Source organism: Odontesthes bonariensis, chromosome 1 (genome assembly GCF_027942865.1).
Source record: "Odontesthes bonariensis isolate fOdoBon6 chromosome 1, fOdoBon6.hap1, whole genome shotgun sequence".
In the NCBI taxonomy this organism is placed as follows: Eukaryota; Metazoa; Chordata; class Actinopteri; order Atheriniformes; family Atherinopsidae; genus Odontesthes; species Odontesthes bonariensis.
Window position 1 is genome coordinate 42,820,017 of NC_134506.1, and position 14,050 is coordinate 42,834,066.

General features: G+C 44.9%; 1 protein-coding gene across 1 annotated transcript in view; it reads right to left on the minus strand.

The window, feature by feature from the left end:
- Positions 1–14,050, minus strand: part of LOC142381975 (multiple epidermal growth factor-like domains protein 11) — a 180,903-nt gene that overhangs the window by 70,254 nt on the left and 96,599 nt on the right. The window contains exon 8 of the mRNA XM_075467346.1: positions 9,277–9,413. Coding sequence (XP_075323461.1) covers positions 9,277–9,413 — 137 coding nt within the window. The remainder of the gene's footprint in view (positions 1–9,276; positions 9,414–14,050) is intronic.

Consider the following 14,050-nt stretch of genomic DNA (forward strand, 5'->3'; position numbering starts at 1 on the left):
CACCGCATTAAAGAAATGTATCACCTTTAACTTTATTCATTTTCAAAATCTGGTCAGCTTTTACTGCCTTAGTTATTCAAATTAGGAGAGATTTTAATGTGACTGTATGCAGGTTTATGAGCATAAATCACCACAAATACATAAAATATACATTTACATAAAATTATTATTAACTTTTGAAGGTAAAACGGAAAACATTTGATCCTAAAAGATAAGTGTTTTCTTTTTAATTTTGTTTTAACTTTAAGCCGTAAATAACGACAGAAATAACTTATTTTTTTCATATTTTCTCTTTTTTAATATATATCTTTGGCACAATCGGGACCAGTTTAGTTTAAATCTGTGGCAGAATAAAGCTTGTGCCTTTATGAAAGTAAATCATAAGCCCTAATTACTCTTCCTGTCATTGAAAAGGTTATATTTCTTTATGACTCATCCTGCTCTCGAGGGCATACCCATAAAAAATATGGATTTAAATATAATTGAGGGGTGATGACTTCATCCCAAACATGGCACGCAGTGTGACCTCTCTTGATCACAGTAACCAGCGGAGCGACAGCAGCGACGGTCAGTGTGTGTTTGGAAATCGTAATCGTCCTCCTGATCCGTCCGGGGTAGAAGCAAACAGAGCGTCCTCATCATTTTAAAAGCTTGTAAAGTTTGTTTGAATATTCCTTCGTGTCCTGCCCACGAACTCGCTCTGAAACACAACACGGTGAAGCATCGGCGTCGCGAGACCCTTTTCACGGGGGCACATGCCCCCCTGTAGATATGAGGTGCCCCGGTATGCCAGGGTCACTGATTTTTTAATTCATTAATTTATCTTTTAAAAAATAGCCTACGTTAGAATTTAAGTCTGACATATGGGGAAATCTATAGATTGCATGCTTGCATTTAAATTATAATAGTAATAAAAAAATATATAGACTACCACTTTAGAATTTAAGTCTGACATTGATGCGGAGTAATCAGAATCCACTTGCGCTCATTGGCTGCTGCAATGAAATGGAACGTGACGAATTTGTCAGGCACTAAGGAGAAGCTCCTTGATATCGATTGATTAGGGAAAAGGCGTCCTGGTAGCAGACTTTTTGAACCTGTCCAACACAGCGACCATTCACTCCGGCGTGAAGTGAAGCGAACAGTAAGCCTTACATTTTTATCCTCTGTCTGGAAGCACAGAATGTCACACAAATGTGTATGCCTTTTCATCTAATAACGTGAAGGGGCGTCTTTGAAGGGGTGTTATTAGCACTTGTGGTCACGTCTGTCGTTTTGCTAATGTAGCCAGCCATTAGTTCGCTAATGGACATATTAAACTGTAACTGTTCAGCTGGATTGATTCTTTACGTTCGTGTTTTCAGGGGGTGATCCCCCGTGATGGGGAATCCAAGTTGTCTTGTCAGCTTGTCTAGCTAGCTGTCGGCATACAGCCACTGTATAAGACATCTTAGTCTCGTCTTGTCAAGTTGCTTGGAAGTTCTAGAACCAATGGCACCGACGTTATACTAGCACAACTTATACATAAGCCCTTTTTCCATCAGATTCTGTAGCGAATTAAAAGTTATATCGCATTACTTTGTTGCGATATAAGATGCGTTCGGTTGGTTTTCCATGTAACAGGACGATTCTAGCGAAATAAAATGACATCACCGGAACGTGCTGATGCGCATTATTCTGACTCGACCAGATGATTTTCCATTAAAAAAGTGGCGAATTGTAGCGAATTAGAATGCTCGGTAGCGGGAATTTAATTGCTCGCGCTGTTATTGTCAGCCTCCTGTTATAACAGTTGCTATAACTTTCAAGGCTACGTACCTTTTCACCACCGGCTTTCGTTTTATTTATTAGGCTAGTTACTTATTTAGAGTTATGGACCGTAGGATAGGACTAAACATGCTGCTAGTGCTGCTATGTCAGCTTATAGCCGTCAGAAATTTAAGAAGGAGGATCCTTCATCCGCAGCATAATTAATTATGCTGCTTCAGGACCTCCCGAATTGTGTTTAAAAAAAAGCAGAGTCTCTGCTCTCGACCAGTTGTTTCTTTTATCATCGGACATTGTTGTTACTAGTTGTTGCTGCTGTTTTGATACCGACAGGATAGGTGAAATGGGGCTGCTGAGCGGCTCAATAACAACATTCGTATCCTCGCGTTTTACCAATACCATCTGCGCATGCGTGGCTAGTCTGAATCGCATTAACCTTTTCCATCACTTCTGTAGCGATACAACTTAGCCCTGAACCACCTATTTCCAGCGAATTGATTTAATGCGACAAAACAGGCGTTCTAGCGATTTAACCGTTTTTCCATCACATGTATCGCACTAACTTCTTGATGCGCATCAAATTAAAGCGAATCATGTCGTTGATGGAAAAAGGGCTCTAGTCACTACACAGTTCACAACTCGCGAACGAGCTGAGCTCAGTCAGTTCGCGAACGATAAGCCAGTCAACCAGCCAGCCACTCTGGGCGCATAGCAACGGTTTCCATGACAATGAATAAACAACTTCACGTGGCAGAGACTTGAAGGCATACTTTTACCACGCTAAGCAGCGTCGGGCCTGGTTAGTACTTGGATGGGAGACCGCCTGGGAATACCAGGTGCTGTTAACTTGTAATTGAGATTTTTTTCTTTTATAATGAGTGCTGCTGTTAAAGAAATAATATTAATAGGAAAAATGGGCTCCAGTTGATAGGTTTGGACAAGAGAAGCACACAGGCAAAATTAAGAATGGGCTCCTCGCCAGATAGATTCCAGCATGAAGATTCATTGTGCTTCCTCTTTTGCCTTCATCAGTAGTGATTTAGAGATACTGTATACAGTAAAGCTCACAAGTAGGCCAATTCAATTCAGTTTGGTTCAGGCAGATATTTAATGATGCAGAAAATAACAATCTGATTGTACTATTTATTTATGACGCTTTATTATAATAAATAACTGCAAAAAAAATGTTTGTTCGCATGTTTGCATTAATTATCTGTGCCCATGCTTTTTTCAAAAAAATAACTGCAAATTTTTTTTTCATGTTTCTGTGCCCCTGTATAGTATTGGGTCAGCTGACGCCCCTGCGGTGAAGCTTTTAAAGCTAAATTCTGCGTTCATTCTGACTCAGATGACGGCGCCTTTCGTTCTGCACACTGGAAAAAATCAAAGTCTTACCAAGTATATTTGTCTCATTTCAAGCCAAAATATCTCATTACACTCAATATAAGACACAACTGCCTAACAAGCACTATTTCAGCCAGATATAGGGACTTGTTTGAAGACAATACATCTGGAATATCTTGTTAAATGAAAAAGCCTTGAAAACAAATTGTTTTGAGTCACATATCATATGAAAGAAGCTTTTTTTTTTGACATTTGAAGAGGTTTTTAAGCTAATTTCAAGATCACTTTTATCTCAAAAGTCCTAAATATCACATCTTATTTCAAGAAATCTTGACAAGCTGGTTTTTCCTAGTTCCATTGGCAGATTTTTTTGCTTATTTCAATCAAAAACGTCTTTTATTTGTTGTTGATTTACTTATTTTTGGAGGGGCATTTTTTCCAGTGCAGTTTGCCTGTTTTTGTGTCCCTGAGTTGACAAACATATCTTCCTGATCTAAATCCCTCCTGCTCGCCTCTTAATGATCATGGATCGTCACTCTGCACTTCTCCCCGGTTCAGATTATCACCAGGAGTCATTTAAAGTAGATTTTTCTTTATAACCTCCGTTCTATCAACGTAAAAAGGACTTTCTTTAACCCCGCCGTCCCCCCCGGCTGGCTGGATTCCACCTTCCTCTCTGTTCTCACTTCTTCCTCCACTCTGTCCGCCCTCCTCTTCATCGTTACTCTCAATTGAGCCAAATTACCTCGATCCATTCAGGCTCCAGACAGGTGAATTAGCCGACACAGAATAATTCGCAGATTGAGTCCTCTTCCACTCCGTCCACGTTCTAATGGAATTAGCCGAGATAAGAGTCCCGAGGAAGTCTGCATGATTTAAGCGTGACGCTGAGCAGGAGTCCTCGCTGAGCCTTTTAATGGAGTGATTTGTCTGTTTCTTAATGGTTTCCAACTCGTGGACGTGTGAAGAAGGGAGACAAAACATCAGCCTCGACTCGGCTCCGGGACTTTTTCTGACTCGGTTATGATCCTCTCCGAGTTTTAACCTTGAGCACCACTCAGGATCTCGGCGTAATGCGGCCTGTTGACCTCATAACGGCGTGAGAACTCACGTCATCCCCGAGGAGAGCGGCGCAGGGCGACATCGCTCAGGTTTTATTGTTGGGGGGCAGCAGGAGCGTCGTTAATCTTCCTTTTGAATTGTAAATGTGGCTTTAAAAGATCATTCAGACAGCGGTGAATGGGAGGCTTGCTCTGAACATCATTAGGTTGAACATCCGGTACTTCCACACTGAGGTTTTTTTTATCTTTTTTTGTCATTTTAAGTTTGAGGACTAATTAAAACTGGTCATGAGCAACTTACAGACTGGTGGTTCTGGTTAATTTAATATGCAGGAACATGAAGAAGAAACTAGACCGAGAAAGAAAGTGTGAAGATGCTGGACATTTGTTTTTATGTCTGATCTGTAAAGCAGGGGCTTTGGTGTGGTTAATACAGGGCCTGTTTCCACTGCTCGCCCTTTTATTTAATTAGAAATGTGCTTTTGTGACTATGGAAAAGGAAAGGCGATTCAAAGTGCTTCACGGCTACATAAAATCACAAGAAGGCAATAAAATCATTCCATAAAACATAACATTCATTAATTAATTTAAAAGCAAAGAGTGCAGATAAATACTTTCAGGTGTCGTATTCACAGCTAAACAGAGCTGTTTTCAGCCTGGATTTAAACATTGTCAGAGTTGAGGCCTGTCTCACATCTTCTGGAAGGCTGTTCCAGATGTTAGGAGCATAAAACTGAAACGCAGCCTCACCTTGTTTAGTCCTGACTCTGGGCCCCAGCAGGAGACCCCTCCCTGAGGCAGGAGACCCCTCCCTGAGGCAGGAGACCCCTCCCTGGGGCAGGAGACCCCTCCCTGGGGCAGCAGAGCCCTCACTGAAGCAGGAGACCCCTCCCTGAGGCAGCAGACCCCTCCCTGGGGCAGCAGACCCCTCCCTGGGGCAGGAGACCCCTCCCTGAGGCAGCAGACCCCTCCCTGGGGCAGCAGACCCCTCCCTGGGGCAGGAGACCCCTCCCTGGGGCAGCAGAGCCCTCACTGAAGCAGGAGACCCCTCCCTGAGGCAGCAGACCCCTCCCTGGGGCAGCAGACCCCTCCCTGGGGCAGGAGACCCCTCCCTGAGGCAGCAGACCCCTCCCTGGGGCAGCAGACCCCTCTCTGAGGCAGGAGACCCCTCCCTGAGGTTCTCAGAGCCCGAGTTGGTTCATATGGCTCTAACATGTCAGAGATGTACTTTGGTGCTGGACCATGAAGAGCAGAGCTGTTTTAAAGTCTATTCTCTGAGCGACAGGAAGCCAGAGCAGAGACCTGAGCACTGGACTAATATGGTTGTATTTCCTGGTTCTGGTCAGGACTGGAGCAGCAGCGTTCTGGATGTACTGCAGCTGTCTTACAGCCCGTTTAGAGCCCAGTGAGCAGGCCGTTACAGCAGTCTAACCTGCTGGAGACAAACGCATGGATCAGTCTCTCTAAGTCTGCTTTAGACACTATTCCTTTGATTCTGGCAAAGTTTTTTAGATGGTAAAAAGCTGCTGATGTTACAGATTTAATGTGGCTGTTAAAGTTCAGGTCTGAGTCCAATATTACCCCGAGATTTCTGACCTGATTATTAGGTTTTAGAGAGAGAGTCTCAAGGTGACTGATAACACACAGGCTGTGTTTGAAACCGCATACTTCTCCTACTACTCATACTACTCATACTAACTTTTTGAGTTAGTATGCGAGTTTGAGTAAGTGAGAAGTTCCCGGATGCATATTAGATTCTCTGAAATGTTGGGTATGCATCATGAGGTTACTACTCATACTCAAACTACCCAAGATGCAACGTAACGTGATGTCGCCGATCTTCATTTCCTGTCAAAACGGCAGTTTCAAGATAGCTACAACGAGGGTAGGTTCACTTCCTGTTTTCAAAACAAAAGCACCAATTGTATGGTAATGGCTTTCCCTATGATAAAAGGCAACGGGTATTTTATTTTGTGAAAATAACCGGAAGTGCGTTGCTCACTGCGGCTAGCTTTAGTAGCACCGAATTCGTGGGAACAAAATTGTAAACAGCCGGTATTTTGTCAGGTTTTCAACACATTGGGGATCTAAACGACTACTTTCTCACCTGAAAATGTTTCAAATGTTGCTAAAGTTTACAGAGTTTAGAGCTTAAGCGAAATCAGCTTCAGGCCGGCTGATTTAGGCTCGGGCAGGAGCGAAATGCATTGTGGGTAACCACTCTGCATACTGTCTGATCGATGAGTATGCAGAATGGAAGTATGCGGTTTCGCTGGAGAAAACAGTTTAGCCTCCACACACCGATCTGTTCGATGCAGCGACACCACGTATCTACAGGCCCGTGTTCTCCTGCCGTCAGTGACACGTAGATCTGAGCGTCATCTGCAAAGTTGTTGTAGGACACATTATAGCTGCGTATTAGCTGGCCTGATGGAAGCATGTACAGATTGATCAATACGGGTCCCAGGAAGGGTGGTTGTATATTTCCTCCGTTTCTTTCCTCTTGCTTTAGTCTTTGTGTTGGTTGAACATCCAACGTGGGTTTGAGCTCATTATGTATCATTCCCTTTTTTCCATTTGTAGAGACAAATTTCTAATGTTTTAAATTAATTCCCTGACTTTTTTTTGGTCAAAATATGCCAGAAATTTCCCACCAGATGTCATCACATCTAAAGGTTACGGCTACAACTTCTCTCCTGTTGTCTCACCAGCTCGTAACTCTTTGTCCAAAACTGTGATGATAACACTGTAAGCTGCTTATGTGCTCAGCTGGCTCTGACATTAATGTACCAGAGTTCTGCTGTAAATCCTCCTTTCATGACCGTTTTACAGAGGTTTCGCATTAACGGATCATTTTCTATTGTCTTGTGTTACACCGACAGGCGTTTCCATTATTTTGAGGACCCCGTTAATATCAATGAGCGCAGGCTAATTAACACAGAGCCTCTTCATATAATGGATTTTCCAGCCATCACAAACGGCCTCCTCCAGAATGATCCTGCAGCTGAATTTACACTCCTCCAGGACGGATTCAATAAAAGCTCTCATAAAGGAGATTTTACTGCAGGACCGCCGTCGATGGCATTAGTTTCAGACGCTTGTATCTAATAAACTACAAACTGAGAGCTTCTCCAACACCACATTTGTACAGAAAGCGTTCAAACCCCCGACTGAACAAGGACGGATTCTGCAGCAGAGACAGCTGGAAACAGCTCCAGCTGTCTCCATGAATCAACACTTTCAGATTCTGTGCAACACAATAAGCAATGATTGATCCTATTAAGTTATTTTAAATCATATTAAATTGTGTTTTTCTACATTTTTCTTTGCATTCTTCAGTGTTTACATGATTTTACGTCCTGTTTGTAGTCTCAAGACACAAGCTGATAAGTTTATATTTCAGAGCTGTAAAGGAGGGGCGAGATTTGTTTTGATTAGGGCTGGGCGAGTTAATTCGTTATTATCGCGTTAACTCGTTAATTATTTAACCCAGATAAAAAAAATTTGCGCGCATTAACGCAGGTTTTTATTTTATTTTATTTATTGAAAAAAATTTTTTTTTTGGAGGGGGCTTTTGTGCCTTTAATGGAAAGTTCAGAGAGACAGGAAGTAGGGGGCAGAGAGAGGGGGAACGACATGCAGTACAGGGCCGTCCGATGCAGGACTTGAACCGGGGCCAGCTGCAGCGAGGACTATAGCCTCTGTACATGGGGCGCCTGCTCAACCCACTACACCACAGACCACCCCTGTTTTATTATCTATTTCATTCTTGTAAAAGTCTGTCGCTCACAGGCTTTTATTATTGTAAAAGTCTGCTGCTCACAGGCTTTTATTTTGTAAAAGTCTGTTGCTCACAGGCTTTTATTTTGTAAAAGTCTGTTGCTCACAGGCTTTTATTTTGTAAAGTCTGCTGCTCACAGGCTTTTATTTTGTAAAAGTCTGTTGCTCACAGGCTTTTATTTTGTAAAAGTCTGTTGCTTACAGGCTTTTATTTTGTAAAGTCTGCTGCTCACAGGCTTTTATTTTGTAAAAGTCTGTTGCTCACAGGCTTTTATTATTGTAAAAGTCTGTCGCTCACAGGCTTTTATTTTGTAAAAGTCTGTTGCTCACAGGCTTTTATTTTGTAAAAGTCTGTTGCTGTCTGCTGTGGAACAGGAAAAGAAAGTAATCGGCGGATCCACCAAACATGGAGAAGGGTACGGAACTTTTACTCGGCCATTTTCATTTTAAAGTTCTTCCAGACGGCGGAGTCGACAGAACCAAAGTCATCTGTAAACTCTGCCAAGTTGAATTGTCTTCTCAGCGTAGTAGTTCCAGTCTAAAATATCACTTAAAGGCAAAACACACAACTGATAGCAGCAAGTCATTCAAGGAAACAGACAGTGGAGCGAGGCTTCTACATAAAAACTACAGAAAGATGCTGATCTTAAAAGTGTGTTTGCACAACAAATGTTATGGCACTTTCATTCATATGGCAGCACATTTAAAATAAAGCTAAATGCTAAAAGCTATACGCTACTTTTGGATTCATTTTTGGATTTTGCGTACAAATGCGATTAATCGAGATTAATCAGGGAAATCATGTGATTAATTAGATTAAAAATTTTAATTGTTGCCAGCCCTAAATATAATATATATATGTATATATTGTATTATAATATAATATGTAAATGTTTTTTTCTTTAATAGCTTAAAAATTGAATAAAACTTTGAATGAAAACAAGTGTTTTTGATACTATGTTTTTTTTCCAAGATTAACAATTCTATTAAAAATAGAAAAAAAAAATTTACACATTATATTTATATTTTGTTATTCTGTTTAGATTTAGAGTAAAAAAAATAAGAATAAAAAGTATAAAAAATGAATTAAAAAAACTTTAACAAATGTTTAAAAAAATAATAATAATTTTGTCTCAAAAAAGTTTGAAAATTAAAAAAAAAAAATTGATGTATTTTGTCATTTTTGTTTGTACTCAATAAAAAAAAAAAACCTTCAACAAAACAATTTAGATTCTGTAGTTCCAGTCTAAAATATGTGATCTCCCTGCCTGAGAGCTGAAATTAGAGTTTAACACAATCTGCTGATCACAGGGTCATACTGCACCTCTCTCCGATGTAACCAGCCATGCACTGGCACTGACCGCTGATGTGGTCGCACAGGCCGCCGTTTCGACACGTGCATTCCTGGGAGCAGTTGATGCCGAACAGTCCGAACGGACACGGCTGAGCGCACACCGGCCCCTGAAGGGGAGATCGCATCAGACAGGTGAGTTAGACAGAGCCGACACGCTTCGTGAACTCATAGATCACGGTTAATCATCAGAAACAACAACAGGACACGTCTTTTCCTCCCTTATCGAGTTCAGAGCCGATTAAAGACTTATTCTAGTTCTGCTTCAGCTGAGCTTATGGCTGTAAAAACCTTGTAAAAAACCAAGCTGCCACATTGGTTGGTTTATGTTGCATCTTTGTGTCTTCATGTCCTCCATATTGGGGAAATCTTCATTTCAGAGGAAGCTCACAACCATTTAAACTAATGCAGGATGTCATCATGAATAAGTACACGTATGATTAAAATCAAGTATATTCTCAGCCAAAGGTTAATAATTTAAAGCTATTTCCTTCCATCCATCCTTCCATCCTTCCATCCAGCCATCCATCCATTCATCCTTTCATCCATCCATCCATTCATCCTTCCATCCTTTCATCCAGCCATCCATCCATCCATCCATCCATCCATCCATCCATCCATTCATCCTTCCATCCAGCCATCCATCCATTCATCCTTTCATCCATCCATCCATCCATCCTTCCATCCAGCCATCCATCCATTCATCCATCCATCCATCCATCCATCCATCCATCCAGCCAGCCATCCAGCCATTCATCCTTTCATCCATCCATCCATCCATCCATCCATCCATCCATCCATCCATCCATCCATCCATCCATCCATCCTTTCCATCCATCCTGCCATCCATCCATTCATCCATCCATCCATCCATCCATTCATCCATCCAGCCATCCATCCATTCATCCTTTCATCCATCCATCCATTCATCCTTTCATCCATCCATCCATTCATCCTTTCATCCAGCCATCCATCCATTCATCCTTTCATCCATCCATCCATCCATCCATCCATCCATCCTTTCCATCCATCCTTCCATCCATCCATCCATCCATCCATTCATCCATCCATCCATCCATCCATCCATCCATCCATCCATCCATCCATCCATCCATCCATCCATCCTTTCATCCATCATCCTTTCATCCATTTTGCGTGTGTTGTGCGTGTGTTGTGCATGTGTTGTGCATGTGTTTTGTGTGTGTTGTGCGTGTTGTACCCGTGCTGTGGGTGTGTTGTGTGTGTGTTGTGTGTGTGTTGTGGGTGTGTTGTGCGTGTGTTGTGCGTGTGTTGTGCGTGTGTTGTGCGTGTGTTGTGCGTGTGTTGTGCGTGTGTTGTGGGTGTGTTGTACCCGTGTTGTGCGTGTGTTGTGCGTGTTGTGCGTGTGTTGTGCATGTGTTGTGCGTGTGTTGTGCGTGTGTTGTGGGTGTGTTGTGGGTGTGTTGTGCGTGTGTTGTACATGTGTTGTGCGTGTGTTGTGCGTGTGCTGTGCGTGTGTTGTGCGTGTGTTGTACGTGTGTTGTACCCGTGTTGTGCGTGTGTTGTGCGTGTTTTGTACCCGTGTTGTGCGTGTGTTGTGCGTGTGTTGTGCATGTGTTGTGCATGTGTTGTGCGTGTGTTGTACATGTGTTGTGCGTGTGTTGTGTGTGTGCTGTGCGTGTTTTGTACCCGTGTTGTGAGTGTGTTGTGCATGTTGTGTGCGTGTTGTGCGTGTGTTGTGCGTGTGTTGTGCGTGTGTTGTATCCGTGTTGTGCGTGTGCTGTGCGTGTGTGGTGCGTGTGCTGTGCGTGTGTTGTGCATGTGTTGTGCATGTGTGGTGTGTGTGTTATACCCGTGTGCTGTGCGTGTTGTGCGTGTGTTTTGCGTGTTGTGCGTGTGCTGTGCGTGTGCTGTGCGTGTGCTGTGCGTGTGTTGTGCGTGTGCTGTGCGTGTTGTGCGTGTGTTTTGCGTGTTGTGCGCGTGCTGTGCGCGTGTTGTGCGTGTGTTGTGCGTGTGCTGTGCGTGTGTTGTGCGTGTGTTGTGCGTGTGTTGTGCGTGTGTTGTGGGTGTGTTGTGGGTGTGTTGTACCCGTGTTGTGCGTGTGTTGTGCGTGTTGTGCGTGTGTTGTGCGTGTGTTGTGCGTGTGTTGTGCGTGTGTTGTGCGTGTGTTGTGGGTGTGTTGTGCGTGTGTTGTACATGTGTTGTGCGTGTGTTGTGCGTGTGCTGTGCGTGTGTTGTGCGTGTGTTGTACGTGTGTTGTACCCGTGTTGTGCGTGTGTTGTGAGTGTGCTGTGCGTGTGTTGTGCGTGTTTTGTACCCGTGTTGTGCGTGTGTTGTGCGTGTGTTGTGCATGTGTTGTGCATGTGTTGTGCGTGTTGTACATGTGTTGTGCGTGTGTTGTGTGTGTGCTGTGCGTGTTTTGTACCCGTGTTGTGAGTGTGTTGTGCATGTTGTGTGCGTGTTGTGCGTGTGTTGTGGGTGTGTTGTGCGTGTGTTGTGCGTGTGTTGTATCCGTGTTGTGCGTGTGCTGTGCGTGTGTGGTGCGTGTGCTGTGCGTGTGTTGTGCATGTGTTGTGCATGTGTGGTGTGTGTGTTATACCCGTGTTGTGCGTGTGTTGTGCGTGTGCTGTGCGTGTTGTGCGTGTGTTTTGCGTGTTGTGCGTGTGCTGTGCGTGTGTTGTGCGTGTGCTGTGCGTGTGCTGTGCGTGTGCTGTGCGTGTGTTGTGCGTGTGCTGTGCGTGTGTTTTGCGTGTTGTGCGCGTGCTGTGCGCGTGTTGTGCGTGTGTTGTGCGTGTGCTGTGCGTGTGTTGTGCGTGTGTTGTGCGTGTGTTGTGCGTGTGTTGTGCGTGTGTTGTGGGTGTGTTGTGGGTGTGTTGTACCCGTGTTGTGCGTGTGTTGTGCGTGTTGTGCGTGTGTTGTGCGTGTGTTGTGCGTGTGTTGTGCGTGTGTTGTGCGTGTGTTGTACATGTGTTGTGCGTGTGTTGTGCGTGTGCTGTGCGTGTGTTGTGCGTGTGTTGTACGTGTGTTGTACCCGTGTTGTGCGTGTGTTGTGAGTGTGCTGTGCGTGTGTTGTGCGTGTGTTGTGCGTGTGTTGTGCATGTGTTGTGCATGTGTTGTGCGTGTGTTGTACATGTGTTGTGCGTGTGTTGTGTGTGTGCTGTGCGTGTTTTGTACCCGTGTTGTGAGTGTGTTGTGCATGTTGTGTGCGTGTTGTGCGTGTGTTGTGGGTGTGTTGTGCGTGTGTTGTATCCGTGTTGTGCGTGTGCTGTGCGTGTGTGGTGCGTGTGCTGTGCGTGTGTTGTGCATGTGTTGTGCATGTGTGGTGTGTGTGTTATACCCGTGTTGTGCGTGTGTTGTGCGTGTGCTGTGCGTGTTGTGCGTGTGTTTTGCGTGTTGTGCGTGTGCTGTGCGTGTGTTGTGCGTGTGCTGTGCGTGTGCTGTGCGTGTGTTGTGAGTGTGCTGTGCGTGTGTTGTGCGTGTGTTGTGCGTGTGTTGTGCATGTGTTGTGCATGTGTTGTGCGTGTGTTGTACATGTGTTGTGCGTGTGTTGTGTGTGTGCTGTGCGTGTTTTGTACCCGTGTTGTGAGTGTGTTGTGCATGTTGTGTGCGTGTTGTGCGTGTGCTGTGCGTGTGTGGTGCGTGTGCTGTGCGTGTGTTGTGCATGTGTTGTGCATGTGTGGTGTGTGTGTTATACCCGTGTTGTGCGTGTGTTGTGCGTGTGCTGTGCGTGTGTTGTGCATGTGTTGTGCATGTGTGGTGTGTGTGTTATACCCGTGTTGTGCGTGTGTTGTGCGTGTGCTGTGCGTGTTGTGCGTGTGTTTTGCGTGTTGTGCGTGTGCTGTGCGTGTGTTGTGCGTGTGCTGTGCGTGTGCTGTGCGTGTGTTGTGAGTGTGCTGTGCGTGTGCTGTGCGTGTGTTGTGCGTGTGTTGTGCATGTGTTGTGCATGTGTTGTGCGTGTGTTGTACATGTGTTGTGCGTGTGTTGTGTGTGTGCTGTGCGTGTTTTGTACCCGTGTTGTGAGTGTGTTGTGCATGTTGTGTGCGTGTTGTGCGTGTGCTGTGCGTGTGTGGTGCGTGTGCTGTGCGTGTGTTGTGCATGTGTTGTGCATGTGTGGTGTGTGTGTTATACCCGTGTTGTGCGTGTGTTGTGCGTGTGCTGTGCGTGTTGTGCGTGTGTTTTGCGTGTTGTGCGTGTGCTGTGCGTGTGTTGTGCGTGTGCTGTGCGTGTTGTGCGTGTGTTTTGCGTGTTGTGCGTGTGCTGTGCGTGTGTTGTGCGTGTGCTGTGCGTGTGTTGTGCGTGTGCTGTGCGTGTTGTGCGTGTGTTTTGCGTGTTGTGCGCGTGCTGTGCGCGTGTTGTGCGTGTGTTGTGCGTGTGCTGTGCGTGTGTTGTGCGTGTGTTGTGCGTGTGCTGTGCGTGTTGTGCGTGTGTTGTGCGTGTGTTGTGCATGTGTGGTGCGTGTGCTGTGCGTGTGTTGTGCGTGTGTTGTGCGTGTGTGGTGCGTGTGCTGTGCGTGTTGTACCCGTGTTGTGCGTGTGTTGTGCGTGTGCTGTGCGTGTGCTGTGCGTGTGTTGTGCGTGTGTTGTGCGTGTGTTGTGCGTGTGTGGTGCGTGTGCTGTGCGTGTGTTGTGCATGTGTTGTGCGTGTGTTGTACCCGTGTTGTGCGTGTGTTGTGCGTGTGTTGTGCGTGTGTTGTGCGTGTGTGGTGCGTGTGTTGTGCGTGTGTTGTGCGTGTGTTGTGCGTGTGTTGTGCGTGTGTTGTGCGTGTGTT